The 12,762-nt window shown below is 42.1% G+C and overlaps 1 protein-coding gene and 1 pseudogene across 1 annotated transcript; one reads left to right on the top strand and one right to left on the bottom strand.

Annotated features, from left to right (window-relative positions):
* Nucleotides 1-3,400: 3,400 nt before the first annotated feature.
* On the bottom strand, nt 3,401-5,732 carry LOC147444573 (dynamin-related protein 4C-like). Its single transcript, XM_086528120.1, has one exon. It carries the CDS (start codon nt 5,730-5,732, stop codon nt 3,597-3,599), a length of 2,136 nt encoding a protein of 711 aa, XP_086384246.1. The 3' UTR covers nt 3,401-3,596.
* A 1,232-nt stretch (nt 5,733-6,964) lies between these two features.
* Nucleotides 6,965-8,786, top strand: LOC147444572 (uncharacterized; annotated as a pseudogene).
* Nucleotides 8,787-12,762: the final 3,976 nt, after the last annotated feature.

Here is a 12,762-nt window from a genome sequence, read left to right as displayed (position 1 = left end):
ATCCTCAATCTGACTTGCAATGGACACTCATCACAATGCCATGCAAAGATTCTAGTGAATATCATGGTCACCACCCATTCTCTCAGTTCAGTCATCGATACATTCAGTCCAATAGGGTATCCCAAGTGTGTGAAGAGACTGCCCTGCGGCAGTCTTTGATCATTCTAGACTAGTGCAGGAAGTCTCTAGCTAGATAACAATTAGAGTTGTCTTTTGCATTTTAATGTAAAGACCAACAAATAGTACATACATATTATGTAAGAAGCCCATGCATCGGTTGATATTGACATTATGCACGTTCAAAAATAAAAGCGTATCATCAACAAAAACCTACCCAACCACTTGTTTGGAACCCATATGCATCCCTTGAATGTGCCCTCTAAGGGGGATTCACTTATACTTATGGGGGGATGTCACCTGTGTGCAACCATAATATAGGAAAACCCCCCTATCTAAGGACCTTATAGCACTAGTCCTACCCCCTATCCATAAATACTAAAGTGGTCACATACCCCTCTTTCTATAGGGTTTGTATATTCAACTTAACCCCCACTGTAATATATATACGGATTGTAGATATTATCATTTCTAAAAAATTTGCTAGAGTTTCATTTGTACATTGCCACTGATTTCAAAATCTCATCATAAGTATGTCTCCTATTGATTAGGGTTCCTACAAGTGTTGTAAGGATTCGAAAAAGAAAAAAACTAAAACCTCCACATGGATTAATTCTCTAAATGGCATAGTCTCCAATAAAAGCATCACCAAATCTTGAGAAGAGTGTCGTGGATCTTCAAAGCCCTCCAAAGCTTGTTTTAACTTGCAACAATAAATTGTGGACTCAAACTAAGCTTCTCTAGTAACTTGTTTCTAAAAAAGAAATGAAGTAAAATTCTTTTAGCTCATTGGTCTCTTTTATGTTTATCAATATACATTTAAATACATGTTAGACTAAATTAATGATGTAGAACATGATACCTTTCACGTAGTCATTGAAGATCTTACAATCATGAGTATCAAGTTGATATTTCCTTGTCTTCAAATCATATGATAGATGAGAAATTATTGATTCTGAAGGGACACATTCATTGTCGATAAGGTCATAAATGTAAGTCCTTATTCCTATTACTTTTTAATACCATGCTAAATGTATTTCCACATAAGGAGGATGATCAAGAAGATCCATTGCACCTCTTACCTCTTTCATAGCGTAGCCCATGTTTCTTCTCATTTCCACAATCCTGTTTAAGTATCAGGTACCTTTGTCACAGTGTGACTCGTACTTGCAAGTTTTCCTTTTCTTTCACACTTAGAATTCTCCTTTGAAGAGGTGCTTTCAAACAAAACAGCACAGTCTGAGCCTACTACAAGGTTTCTGCATGTTTGAAACTTTTGTTTCTTATCAATTGAGAAGAAAAATCCACTTTTCACCCTAGTTTGTCTATACTTCGACAATGTAGGGTTTCCATTCAACTGTCTAATAAAAGTACTCTTGCAGATTTTCTTTCCATCAATTTCCACAGAAGGAAATGATCACTTGCAATCTTTTCCTCTTCATAGATTATAGAGTCCACAACATAATGTAATTTAGACTCAACCGCAAAAACTTCATCTTCGACACATACACTCATTTCATAGCTTTCCTTGGTGACCTAAAGAGAAATTTCATCTACGTCATCTGCTTCTACAAGTTCAACTAAGACACTTGTATTGAATAGACATAAAAGATTTGTTTCTTCCCACACTTCATGCAACAAAGACTAATCTTGCATAGCTAATAAGCCACAGATAACCTTTGCTTCTTGTAAACCCTCTTTCAAAGCATGTCCTATATGCTCATTTGTAGCCGCAAAGCTAAAATCTCCAAGATAAACCATGGCAACACCATGTGCATAGTTCATACTATACCATATTCTTTCTTGCTTAGAGTGGGCAACTAGAAAAACAAGTCTCTCTCTTGATTGCATCCTGGAAATTTTGTTTGGTACCCTTGCACTATTCAATAAGTCACATCCATCATAACATATCTCATTCTTGACCATGCCACCAACTTTACTGAAGAAATTCTGAATACTTTAATAAAGAGAACCGCAAAGTGACGTGATAATTGGATATCCGAAAATGTCTCTCTACTGATGAAGTTTTGTTTTAGAGTATATGCATCGTGGGTTATGATCCATGCTTGCCAGATCTTGGAGACATATATAGAGACATAAAAGAGTGCATTGGAGTTATCTTTGAGGTGATGACATTTCCCACATGCTACCATTAAATCTAACAAGCACAATACGTTGTTCTACTTTAGGCACCCCGCATAAGTATTGTACAATTAAAATACTATGCTTGTACATTATAAAATACTTCTTTGTTGCTAGTGTAGAGACATCAAATATTACATTTGGAGATATTTTTGAGGTGATGACATTTCCGACATGCATGGTACCATTAAATTTAACAAGCAAGAGACGCTCCTCTACTTTTGGCATCCCACATAAGTGTTGTACAATTAAAATACTATGCTTACATTATAAAATACTTCATTGTTGCTAGTCTAGACTTGCTAGTGATGATAGTATTATTCTTAAGAAGCCAAGTGTGGGAATACTCCAAGATATGAATAAATGTACATAAGCAAGAGGAAATGGTTTCAAAAACATTATTGAAAGACATAGAGAGATCTCAAGGTGCGTGCTACCATGTTTCGATGCGAATAGGATCTCATTAGGGCAAATTTTCTAGTCTCTCTGGTACAAATGTACAAACTTCGACAAATTTTGATATTATTTGTGAAAGTTTTACCATGCACCGTAAGAATATTATGAAAAATGGATTTTCCACCTATAAGCTGATATTGAGATTGACGGAGATGATTCCTAATGAAGGGAGCAACTTTGAGAGCTAAAGCCTTAGCTAACAATTTATACAATATACCCATAATGGTGATGGGCCTCCATAGTTCTAGGGAACAGTTTTTTTGAAATAAGTTTAAATTACCCCTTGTTTGAGACTAAGATGCATTCATTGAGCAGAGAGAGAGAAAGATCGTCGCCTTCGTTTGAAAAATGCACATTACAAAAATGTACTATATAAGTATTTCCAAAAAGAAAAAAAAAGAGAGATCGTGGCCTTTGTTTGAAATGTTCAAACTGGGGCACATATTCGTAATAAGTGATGGTACACCTTTCGGTGATTCAAATAAGTGATGGTACACCTTTCGGTGGCAATTAAAGAAACTTGCAGACTCACAACAGAGTTTGGACCAACTACAGCAAAGGTGATAAATTTTGAATATAAACTTGAGTTTATAATTAGGCCGTTGGAAACTAGTAAATGGTCAAGGCTTCTGAATACCATAAAACAAAACTAATATGGAATCCATTATGTCCCTGAGGGGCACATTACAATTTACAACATCTGGGTGGTAGTAAGAAATAGGCTATCAAACAGTCGCAGTTTCCAAAATCTCAAAATGCAGTGGGAAAGGTAGAGAATGGCGAAGCAAAGAGTGGGAAGCAAAAGAAAATAGGGCGATGAGACGTAGTTGAAGCAACTGTTCAGAAGGGAGCATCCTCTATGACAGGCAGTCGGAAGATAGCTAGTAATCAAAGGAAGCAGCCCCCAGGACTTGAGAAACCAATTCCTTGCTCTTGGAGAGCATGTCGATGGTGCTGCGCAGACGGCAGCGGTCATGCGCTACCTCCGGCTGCTCGGCCATTACTTCCTCTAATATGGTACTCAGGTCACCGCTGCTTCTCACCACTTCAGCCAGTACATCGTCGGAGACCTTCAGCAATACTTCGTTGAAAGAGTATCGAAGCTCATGACACACTTGATCTGCCAACCTGCGTGAAAGTATAATCCAGTAGGCTAGAATGCTGCATGCCGCCTGCCTCGGAGCCTCCTGCGACACCTTTCCCAAAGCCGCCATATCAAGCGCCACCAACCCTTCCACATTTGCAGTATAATTCCTTGACGACCCGGAATATAGGTGAGAATTTCCTGACGCAGCTTGCATCAGCTTCGCCACCAACGTGTTATAGAGCTCTGCGCTCGTCGTATAAACCACTGCTTTTTCCATCTTTAAAAGCCTCATTACAGCGTCAAAGCAGTTATTCTTACCATCACTTAGAGAACGTTGAAAGGCCGAGATGTAGAGCTTTTTCAGATTTGGGAAGCGGCCTGCGTGTTTGGCCACCACAGAAAAGGCTACCTTGCGTGCTGCATCGTGCACGAAGGATGGCATCTCTGAAGCACAAGTGCTGGATATGGAGTCTAGAAGCTTCCGCACCATCTTTTCTATTATGGCTTGGGGCACTACATTGGGAAGATTGGTGCCGAGGCACTCGGAAAGCAGGCGTTGTATAAAGTCAAGATGACCTCCTTGAGTTTCCGGGCACACGAGCTTTATTCCAATGTCGGTTGTTACTTTCTGCGTGAATTTGGCAAACTCTTGGTGCAAGCTGGCATTGTAGTTAGTTTGTGACTCAGAATGAGTGCTGCCGTTGCCTGTGGTGGAAACTGCAGTAGATGTTGTGATATCCGCACTACAATCAGAACCTGACAGTAATATATCCTCTAGAGCTTTCTTCACAGCGCAGGAGACGTTTAAAAATGCTACGCTTGCATCCACCGGGTTACAGATGTCGCCGCTTAGCAGCTGCAACTCTTGGCGTTTCACCTCCAGTGAGCTGTCAATCTGCTTGAGCACTGTAGGCAAAACGTCGGCTATCGTTTGCGTTTGGAGCTGCACGAGACGATGCGCAAGAGCTTCTACTCCCACCATAGATTTGCAGAGCTTCTTCAGCTCGGCATGCGAAGAGAAGAGCCTTTCTTCAGCATCTTGAGCCTCTTCGAAGGAGGCTTCTTTTGTGCGGTTGCGCACGCAGATGTATCCCAGCCCTATTTTCACAGCATCATCGGTGATTTTCTGGAGCAAGCCGTCCGGACACAAGTCGACTTTCGTTACAACAGCCAGTGTGCGCTTGCCGAGTTTGTCCACTTGTCTGGACATGCGGATGGACTCGCAGACGGAGAAATCCATAGCTGCATTAAGGACGTTGAGGATAATGGTTTCTTCAGGCCGGATGTAATGCATGATGAGGTCCTTAATTTTGTCGAAGATATTATCAGGCTGGCCGTGGACAGGGACCCGGGTGATGCCGGGAAGGTCAACAAGGGTAAGATCAGGGGCACCGGGGCGGCAAACATTTAGTGTGATAGGCCTGTTGACTATGGCTTTTCCGGGGCCAGCTAGCTCGATGGTGGCATTCGAGATGGCAGCGGGTATGTCCTTCTCTGAAATCTCTACATTTTCTTTGCGCTGATAAGAGAGTGTAATTTTGGGAGGCGCGTGCGGGTCTGGGCTAGTTGCATGAGTGCCCTTGAGCCTCAGCACGAGGGGCACTCGCGTGACAATGCCCTGTCCCTTGGGAAGCTCTACGCCGGAGAGGCTCTCCAACACGCTTGACTTGCCGCTGGATTGGTCGCCCACCACCACTATTGTGGGGAGTGTGATGCCCTCCTCGCTCACGCCCAGGCTGCGCAGCCTATCCACCACATCAAGAAACGGGCGCAGCTTCTGCGTGAAGCTGGAGCTGAGGGGAGACCTCCCCAACAGCGCCGTCTCTTGATGAAGTGCCACAATCTGAAGGCCATTCTGAGCGTCACGGCTTGGAGTGGTGAAAATCGAATCATGCTGATTAGGAGCCGTGGCTTTCCTTACAAGACTCATAATGGACGTGCTGCTGCAAGTCAATAAGCTTACTGAAGAAAACCAGCTTGAAGTAATCAGCCGAGTGCAGATCACGGCAATCCAGACCTATTTATACAGACGAACATACTATACCAGACGTGAATTCGACGGGATGCGCTAATTATTTGGCTCACGCTCAAGGCCTCGAATCTCCAAACTCATCATAAATCGTAGCACCATTTATTCGAGGTCACGCTATAACAAGTGATAAAATCAGAAGGCCTACCATCAGTGTTCGGGAAAAGTGTGTCTCAGTTCATCTTGAGCCGGCTAAGATATGAGGTTTGCACTTTAGGGGGAAGCTAAAAGGGAATATGGTGGAGGAGAGTTTTTGAGAAAAAAAGGAATTTAGAAGGTTTCATTTAGACCTGGGGAGATATAGACACCTTTGGTTTGGTTAAGAAGGAATTTAGCCGGATACATGGAGGGTGAACAAGAAATAAATAATTACATGTATAAAGTGTAAATTCCAGGCTGGCAACTGAAGTGGTCTACTATTGGACCCCCTCTCTCAAAGCTAGATCCTAGGCTTGATATTGATAGGCTGAACTTCTAATAATACCTAGTTAATGCCTCTAAATGGGCGGTTCTACCAAGTTCATAAGTATTAAGGCTTTAAGCTCTCCAAAAAGATATATTATGGAGGGAGCGCCAAATTGCACCAATGCATTTTGCTTAGCTTCAAAGTTCAAGGCTTTGAAGTTTTAGCTCTTGCTAATTCGTGTCAGCGTGAGGCCATGAGCTCTTGAGGCAAGGTCGTGAGTTGTGACTCGTCCAATCCTTGGGGCGATTGGGGCAGGTTTTTAGGGTGCACACTGAGCAACTTCCACACAATTCGTGAAGCTTCTTGAGCAAAAACGAGAAGCAACGACCTACTATTGCATCTCCTCAGACCTCAACAGGCAAGAGCTTGCCATCATTTGGGCTCTCGAGGCTTCACTTCTACGAACTGATTGTGAAGCGACCACTTGCTATTAAGCTTCAGGTTTCTTATAACTTACCTCTGAGTTTTGAATTAATTGAATGAATTTTTCACTTAAAAGGTTAAGCTTTTCAAAGTGTAGTTATGAATGTTTCTTCATCACAACATAATAGTCGTAGTATAGAGCTTGTGCATTTTTATTATTCTAAACTAACAAACCTCTTTTGCTTGCTGTCAGTAACTCCTCTTCAAATATATCATGTCTTAAGCTAACTCCAACACTTCCAACATGAGCGCAGAGCAACTGAAGGTGAGTTCTATGCTACAAATTAATGATTTATTGTGATAATGATTGGTAGGTTTGTAGATAATCATGTATATATTATCTATTCCTAGGTTTTCAAGAAAGATAAACAGACTACAATGCTCAACTTTGGGAGTGTCACCCGGATTGCTAAACGGAATCGTGTTTAAGATGTTGAGCAAATACCTCCATCGGAAGCAGACGAAGATATGGTTGAAGGTTTCGAGTCAGAGTCATTATCGAGGAAAGATGAGAGGCGGGCATTATGGCAAGATGATTGGCTAACACAATTCAAATGGTTGATTTATGATAATCAAAAGGTTAGATTGTATTGTTCATTTTGCCTAGACTACCCGCATGCAAAGAGTGCTTATGCTAAACAAGGCTCTAGAAATTTTAAAACAAGTAATCTTAAGTCTCATGCACGTACACAATGCCACAGAGATGCACGAAATGCTAAATTGTTTGGCAAAGATGCATTGCAAGTGGGGTTGAAAAAGATGTGTGTAACTCAGGATGATGCGGCAGTGAATCTATTTAAGGCTGCTTACTTTATTGGGATAAACAATCTATCATTTGCATTCGTTCCGTCATTGCTTGACCTGATGCGAGACACTGGGGTCAGGTCGATGACTTGCCTATACAATGATGACAAATCATGTGTTGAGATTATTTACTGCATATCTAGAGCAATCATGAACCATGCTTTGGAGAAAGTCCGAAAAAGCCCTTTTTTGGGGGTTATGATAGACGAGTCTACAGACATTTCCATTCAGCACCGTATGGTGATCTATTTTTCTTATTTGGAACAAGCCTCTATCCCCTATACCACATTCTATGGAATGGTGCGTACACAAGATTGCACGGCCCAAGGGATCTTTGATACTCTATTAATAGAGCTGGAAAATGCCAATGTAGATGTCAAAAAGCTTATTGCTTTCGGTTCAGATGGGTGTGCCACTATGGTAGGGAGAAGGAAGGGAGTTGCAACTCTCTTGAAAAAAGTGAATCCTAGATTGACTGCTATACACTGTGTAGCACATAGAACAAATTTGGCAACATCTGATACTTCCAAGAAGATTCCCTATGCTAGACAAATTGACACCTTGGTGAATGGGATTGCCAACTACTTCTCTAGTAGTAGTAATCGCATGGAGAATCTTCAAGATCTCCAAGAAGAGTTGGAATGTGATGTGGTTAAAATGCAGCGTATCTTTGAAGTTCGTTGGCTAAGCAGGCATGCTTGCCTTGCCAAGGTATGTAAATCTATGGATGCACTACTTGTGGCTTTGTACAAGGATAGAATAGACCTGTATAGTATATTGTGTACATTTGAATGCATGTATGCAATTCATTTCTTGGCTGACATACTTGAAAAGATGAGTGAGCTCGGTAAAAGATTTCAGAAAGACCATGTTGATGTAACTACCGTGCATGGCATTGTTCAGAGTACTATCTTGTGTATCGAAGATGAGTACTTAGAGGAGAGAACCTTAGATTTGAATGCCTCACAGAGAGGTGTGGAAAACTATCCTATCATACCCGAGTATGGACCTGAAAAGGGACACTTGCATGATTTGCGATGCTCTTTACGAGGACACATGTTTTTTGGTCAAAAAGTCATGCATGATGCTGATGGATCAGATATGATGCATGCCTTGGACTTTCAATTCTCTTATGCAAGACGACTGTGTGAGTGTCTTGAAAAGAGGTTTTCAGACAACTCTATAATGCGATGAATTAAAATCTTAGTGCCTGCACAACATCCTATGCATGGAAAACTATTAAAAGACTTTTGGCAATGTAGAATAATAAACGGGAACTAGTGTTAAGATATAGATATGTGCTTATAGATCTTTCTCAACACGGGGCCAATAGTAAAGGGGCCCAAATGGGAGATGATCTATCAAGAGCAAGGCTAACCAATGGAGCATAAGACCTTAGGGTTAGCTTCATTGAAGACCTCCAATAATGTGTGTAAAAGTCCTTTGACCTTAGGTAAGCTAGGGCTGAGCTTGAGGTGGGAACCCGGCCCAAGCTCGAGGTGCTTGTCGTGGTTGAGGTGCTTGTCTTGCTTGAGGTGCTTTTCATGCTTGAGGTGCTTGATTAAGATGCTTGAGGTGCCTGACTGACTCCATGCTTGAGGTGCTTGACTTGGTGCATGATTAAGGTGCTTGAGGTGCCTTGAGAAGCTTGCCTGAGATGCTTGTGGGAACACCCCCTACTTCAAGTGCTTAGTCATGCTTGATGACTAAGGGGCTTGCTCATCCAAAGTCAAAAATATCCCTACAAGGAGGAGGGCGAGCCTACAAGGGGGGGGATGAGAGAGAACACACACACACACACACACACACAAGGGAAGCCCCAGCTTGAAGAGGCAGCAAGGACACTTGTCAAGTTCCTCCTCATGTTGCCCTCATGGTGTGCCTGAAGCCTATTAGTTGGCCACCCAAGGGGTCCAATGATAATTTAGAATATTTAATTAATTGATTTTGCATTTATCAAGTCCTCTCTCTCAAAGGGGAAAGGGGGACAATTGTCCCAAGGCTACCCATGTTGCTTGTAATGGCTCCTGCTTGTGATTGGCTAGGCCTGGAGGGGTCCAATGAGCTTCAAGCATGAGCTACAAGGGGGGGTCGACCCAAGCAAGCTAGGGGGGTGCTTAGGGGGTATACTCACCCACACACACTCACAAACACTCTCATTGTGTACTATGCAAAGTGCAAGAGCTCCCTCTCCTTCTCCAAGCAAGTAGAGGTTGAGAGCCTACACCAACACTCTTGGCTATGGAGTGCAAATCCATCCAAGAGCCATGCTTCAATGCTTGAGCTTGCCATCTATTTCTTCTTCATTACTATGCTATTATGTATGCTAGAACAAGAGTTATGATAAGTGAGGAACTAGCTCTTTCTCGTATGAAATGTTTCTTCTTCCTCTTCCCTAGCCTACCCTCATTCCTTGCTAGCTCTCTCCACCTTCGAAGGTGTTTGAGGTCTTGGGACTGAGGCTTGGTATAGTTAAAGATTTCTTCAAGTTTAGGTTATGCTATGATGGTGATGCATGAAGCTTTCCATCTTCATTGCTTCACCTAGGTCACAAGGAACACAAAGAATGTATTGTAACAAGTCTCTCTTTATGGGAGAAATCATAATACAAATGCCTATTGGAGGGGGGACCGGCTCCACATAAATCCGGTCCTCAAATGTTGTCATGTTCTCTAAATTCTCTCTCTTGCAAAAGTATTGTCCATGCCAAGTTAACTAATTGCTATGATTATGTTTCTATCTTCAATTATGTCTACCCGCTATGCTCACAAAATCATTTCTTGAAAGAACTCTCATTAAATTCCGCTACTCTCAAATTGAATAGGAAAATTCCATTACATTGGTATCAGAGCATTTGGTTTCTCTTTTCTTGCTTAAGAAGAGAGGTCCTTAAGTAGCCTATAAATGGTTGATATTGTTAATTATAATAGAGTAAGTGGAACTGGGATCTAATATCGGTTTTGTTAAGCCCACTATGTGCGGGATGGTGCACACCTCGGGAGCTTTGGACTTAATAATGGAGTCTTTTTAGACTTGCCTACGGCTTTACCATTATTGAGCCATAAGAAGTCCGAAAGGAGCTAGCCCTTGGCAACTCTGCTATGTTAGACTTACTCCTCTACTCTCTATAATTAACCACTTTGAGCCGTGGGTGTAGATACTTAAGAGCCGATTTTCAAAGGCTAAGAGGAGTGGCAACTAAGGTTTTCAACTGCCAAAGCATACACTAAGTATAAACATAAATTTTGTTAATATGGCTGATAATGATCAAGAGAGTGGAATGAACATTGATAGCTTTGATTTTTCACATGAAGGTGATGATGATGATGCTCTCATGTTTGTGAATTATCTCATCGCTAGGTTGCAGCAAGCTATGGGCAACCCTGCTTTGCAAGCCGAAGTTACTCAACAACTTCGTGCTTATGGAATTTCCCTTCCTCTCCCAGAGGAGAGAGAGCTTAGGAGGCCTCTTGAAGAGACCCCCAAAAGAAGACTCTCTCCCATTCGAGAGGAGGAATCCAAAGAGAAAGAAAGCAATGAAAGTCTAAGTTCTTCTGAAGAGGTGGCTCCACGAAGACGGCGGTCTAGACGATCGCCTACTCCTCCCAAGAGGAAAAGAGCAACCTATAGTCCTTCTCCTCATCACTCTGAAAGGCAAGAGAGGAAACAAAGGAAGAAAAGGGCTAGGAAGAGGTCACCCTCTTCTCCTTCTTCTTCACCTTCCTCCTCTTCCGATGAAAGTTATGGCTATTCTCCTAGAGAATACAAGAGGGGAGGACATCGCAAATCATTTCGTGCATGGAGAAGGTCACAAAAGCTAAAGAAGTTCAAGGAGGGAGGAAAGAGTATCTGTTTTCTCACCTACGATGGCACCTTTGGTGCTACCGACAAAGTGTTGGCCTTCATCCAACAATTTGATGCGGCCTTTGGGGACGAGGGCTTCACAAAGTCCTCCAAGCTACGCCATGTAGCTATGCACTTTCAAAAATCAGCTCGTCAATGGTGGGCTAGCCTTCGTGGCAATGGAGAAGCCGCAAAGACATAGAAAACTCTACGAGTTTCCATCATGAAGCAATTTCTTCCAAGCGATACTAAAGATAAAGTTCTTACCGAATGGTGCAGCTTGAAGCTTCTCTCTCATGAGTCTATCAACAAGTATGTAGACAAGTTTTTGGATTTACATCTCAAAGCTACTGTCTTTCAAAAGATAGATTTTTCCGAGCAAAGACAGCAATTCTGTGCGGGATTACCTGAAGAGATGGCCGAATACATCAACTCTCAACGGCCTGGTACTATTACCGAAGTAATCCATCACACCATGGTTGCATCATGCATCAATTTCCATCAAGGGGCTAGACGTAATGTCAAGCCCATGGAAAACAAAGATAAAAATGATGCAAAGGGGAAATCCAATGCTCAAAATAATTCCCAAGGCACTTCCAACAACAACAATAACAACAACAACAATCGGTCCAAGGAGAAGGGAGTTTACAAAGGTAAAAACAAACTCTCTCCTGAAGAGCTTGAAGCTTTTTGCAAGGACCATAAATGTTTCAAGTGTGGGGAGCAAGGACATGGCTATCGTTCTTGCCCCAAGAAGAATACTCGCAATGAGACTCCTAGGGCTTCCATCATCGAAGCTCCAAAAGAGGATGCTCATTGCAAAGGATCATCACTCTCCTATGCTTGGGGAAAGGTAAGAGAGCATGATGCCTTCATCTTGTTTGACCCTGGCTCTACTCTCAACTTCATATCAATAGAGTTGGCCACCAAGTTGGGCATTCAAGCTTTTGAGATGGGAGATACAGTAACAGCTGATGCAGCTTTCAAGGGACAACAAGCCTCCGTTACTCCCTTCATTGGGAAGTTGAGGCTTCATGTCCAAAGCTATGTCGACAAAGAAGACTTCTTCATCTCTCCTCTCCAACATCAGGATGTTATCCTAGGGGCACCATGGTTTGATCGCATGGCTGCCAACATGAAGTTCCCTGAAAGGAGAATTTACTTCACCTACAGGGGAAAGAACATGTATATAGATGCTAGTGAGCGTAGTCGCACTATTCCACTTGTAAATCCTCTTTCTTTTGATAAATCAATGAAGAGCTCAGTTTCTACGTACATGATTTATGTCAAAGAGTCTCTAAAAGCTAATAATGTTTCATCAAATGAAAATTATAGGAATCAAGAAGAGTTAGACTTGTCTACTTTTCTAAAAGGATTCCAAGATGTGTTCATCGA

This window comes from Adiantum capillus-veneris, chromosome 13 (genome assembly GCF_014529385.1).
Source record: "Adiantum capillus-veneris isolate H3 chromosome 13, ASM1452938v2, whole genome shotgun sequence".
Taxonomy (NCBI): Eukaryota; Viridiplantae; Streptophyta; class Polypodiopsida; order Polypodiales; family Pteridaceae; genus Adiantum; species Adiantum capillus-veneris.
Note: the sequence above shows the minus strand (reverse complement) of the source record. Positions and strands in the feature narration are given on the sequence as shown.

What these genes read in the sequence shown, in the direction of transcription:
- LOC147444573 (XM_086528120.1), bottom strand. Translation starts at nt 5,732, where the DNA reads ATGAGTCTTGTAAGGAAAGCCACGGCTCCTAATCAGCATGATTCGATT.